The sequence below is a fragment of the Berghia stephanieae genome, chromosome 12 (assembly GCF_034508935.2).
Source record: "Berghia stephanieae isolate SIO BIC M18660-M18661 chromosome 12, UCSD_Bste_1.3, whole genome shotgun sequence".
NCBI lineage: Eukaryota > Metazoa > Mollusca > Gastropoda > Nudibranchia > Aeolidiidae > Berghia > Berghia stephanieae.
Window position 1 is genome coordinate 2,690,567 of NC_088371.1, and position 2,500 is coordinate 2,693,066.

At 39.4% G+C, this 2,500-nt stretch overlaps 1 protein-coding gene across 1 annotated transcript in view; it reads right to left on the reverse strand.

The window, feature by feature from the left end:
• LOC144958320 (F-box/SPRY domain-containing protein 1-like) overlaps window positions 1–2,500 on the reverse strand; it is a 15,278-nt gene that overhangs the window by 4,868 nt on the left and 7,910 nt on the right. Inside the window, exons 4-5 of the mRNA XM_078890219.1 lie at window positions 1,963–2,156; window positions 1,336–1,538 (exon numbers count right to left, since the gene is read on the reverse strand). Of these exons, the coding sequence (XP_078746345.1) occupies window positions 1,336–1,538; window positions 1,963–2,156 (397 nt within the window). The remainder of the gene's footprint in view (window positions 1–1,335; window positions 1,539–1,962; window positions 2,157–2,500) is intronic.

A 2,500-nucleotide genomic window follows, 5' to 3' on the forward strand; every position in this document is an offset into this window, starting at 1 on the left:
TATATATATATATATATATATATATATATATATATATATATATATATATATATATTATTTAAAATATTTACCACATATATATAGATAGGTAGATAGATAGATAGATAGATAGATTTATCGATAGATAGATCGAGATAGATAGATTGATGCAAAGATAGATAGACAAATAGACAGATAGATAGATAGATAGATAGATAGATAGATAGATAGATAGAAAGATAGATAGATAGATAGATAGATAGATAGATAGAAAGATAGATAGATAGATAGATAGATAGATAGATAGATAGATAGATAGATAGATAGATAGATAGAAAGATAGATAGATCGTTCAAGGTTACCCATTGTATTGGGTGTTGGTCAGTTATATTTCCGGATGGCAATGTAGTGAGATTTTTAGCCAAATGCACAGCAACTATAGAAGGTACAAAATTGACGTCACTCAGCTCTTTGTTATTGTTTTTTGACAGCCATTTTGATGATTTCTTCTCAATAAATTCTATCAATCAGACTATAAACGTTTTTGTGTGTTTATACGTTATATCCGGGTGGCCGATGTTATGAGCCTTTTTGGATAAACGCAAAACATCGTTAAACGCGCAAGATTATAAATAGTTTTGTGTGTTGGTACGTTATATCCGACGGGCGGATTGAGGTGGTTGGGTTTTTAAACCTTTTTTAGCTTAGCTTTTATATAGCGTAATATGCACTTAACGTACTAAAAGCGTTTTACAAATGGTCCCTGACCTAACAGCAACACGTAAATATAGAACGAGACAGATGCCTGTTAGGCGATATTACGTTTTTTTTCCGACAGGGAAAGGCTGTTAATGGCAAGGTACTCATTTTACACCTGAGTACGGTGAGAGAATGTGAGTAAAGAGTCGTTTCCAAGGACTCCACTATGCACCGAGCCTTGGCTTGAACCCAGGACTTTCCGATCCGAAAGCGAGTGTCATACCACAAGAGCACATAGCCGCACGGATGTTATGAGTAATTTACCTAAACACATATCATCAATTGGATTCAAAAGTCTGAAGTCACGCCCTTCCAGCAATGAGCAGCTTCGTTCTAAACAAAGAAAATCGGTACTTTTTATTCTTCATGCAGGCTAGAACTTTTTCACATGTAATGTGATCAGAATGTATAAACGTCAAAACATGATCAGTTATATAATGTTTTTCTCTTCTGGATACACTTTTATGCTCGTAGGAGAAGTATTTCATAAGGGCGTCCGTCATTGTTCCGATAGGTTAGAACCAGTTACTAAGTTTCTATTCGTCATTATGAGGGAAGTGACGTCACGACTGTTGAAGCCTATAGTACGCTACCTACTTGTCGGGCACGTAGCTTCCATCCGTAGGGCAAGTCAGAATTGGTTTGTTTCTGTGGAGGACCTTTCGTTTGACGATGTCCAGTCCCCAGGTCTTGGGGTTGGAGCCCACCAGGGCTGTGCTTCCCCTGGACGTGAGAGAGGCATCACCGGTGGCGAGTCCTACCGTGGCATGGTAACCCCTGTGACCCCACGGCCACGTGATCTGGTCAAATAAAGAAAGCGGGGGTGGGGGGGGGGAGAGATGAAGGGGTGAAATTGTATTGGAAGTGTCAGAGTTAGATAAACACCCGATTAAATAATATGTAATGAACACATCGCCTGGCACTGACCACAAATCAACGTCGAAATAAAAGGTGACGAACACCGAAATAAAACAAATCGTGAGTTGTATTCAATAGCTCATAAATGGGATGTTTCCTTATTGAGCTCTACTAACGACAACTCACGAGACGCTGCTCAAACTTTAAAAATGACGTCAAACTATAAGTCCCAGTGGGTTCTTGTGTCAGAGAATTAACACTTTTGCGGCGATGGAGAGCTGAACCAACGACTCAGCTTTTATGGCCTAGCCACGATAGGGGCGATCTACAATCGACACCATCCATCATTTCGGGTTACTCACTTACCTCAAAGATGTGTTTCCCTTTGGACATGCCGACTGCCCATTTGGCACCGTCTGTGTAGGAAGTTCCAGATCGGTTCCTCACCAGATGGGCAGGGCCGAGTCGCAAGAACCCGTCGGAGATGGCCCCAAAGCCAGCGGCCATTTCTGGTTTGTAGATCAGATTCGTGGTCCAGCTGGGAGGTATTGACCCTGTAGCTGTGGACAAGAGCAGCAGATTGGTGGTTCTATTTCGGGTTTCAAAAATAGTATAAATAGATTTTAAAATAAAGACGTCTTTTAGATGTTAATTTAATACTTTCACCTGTAGATAATTTAGATAGAACGAAGTTGACGTCACTCCGGTCTTTGTTATTTGTTTTTTTTTTTTTTTTTTGCTTTTTTGTTTCCTTTTTTTTTGTCATCCAAGTTTATGAGTAATTCTCACTAAACTGTATTAACCAGACTATAAAACTTAATGGTTACATATAGTTTCATGTGTTGGTCAGTTATACTTCCGGATGACAATGTTGTGAGCTTCTTAGCCAATCGCATACTATCTA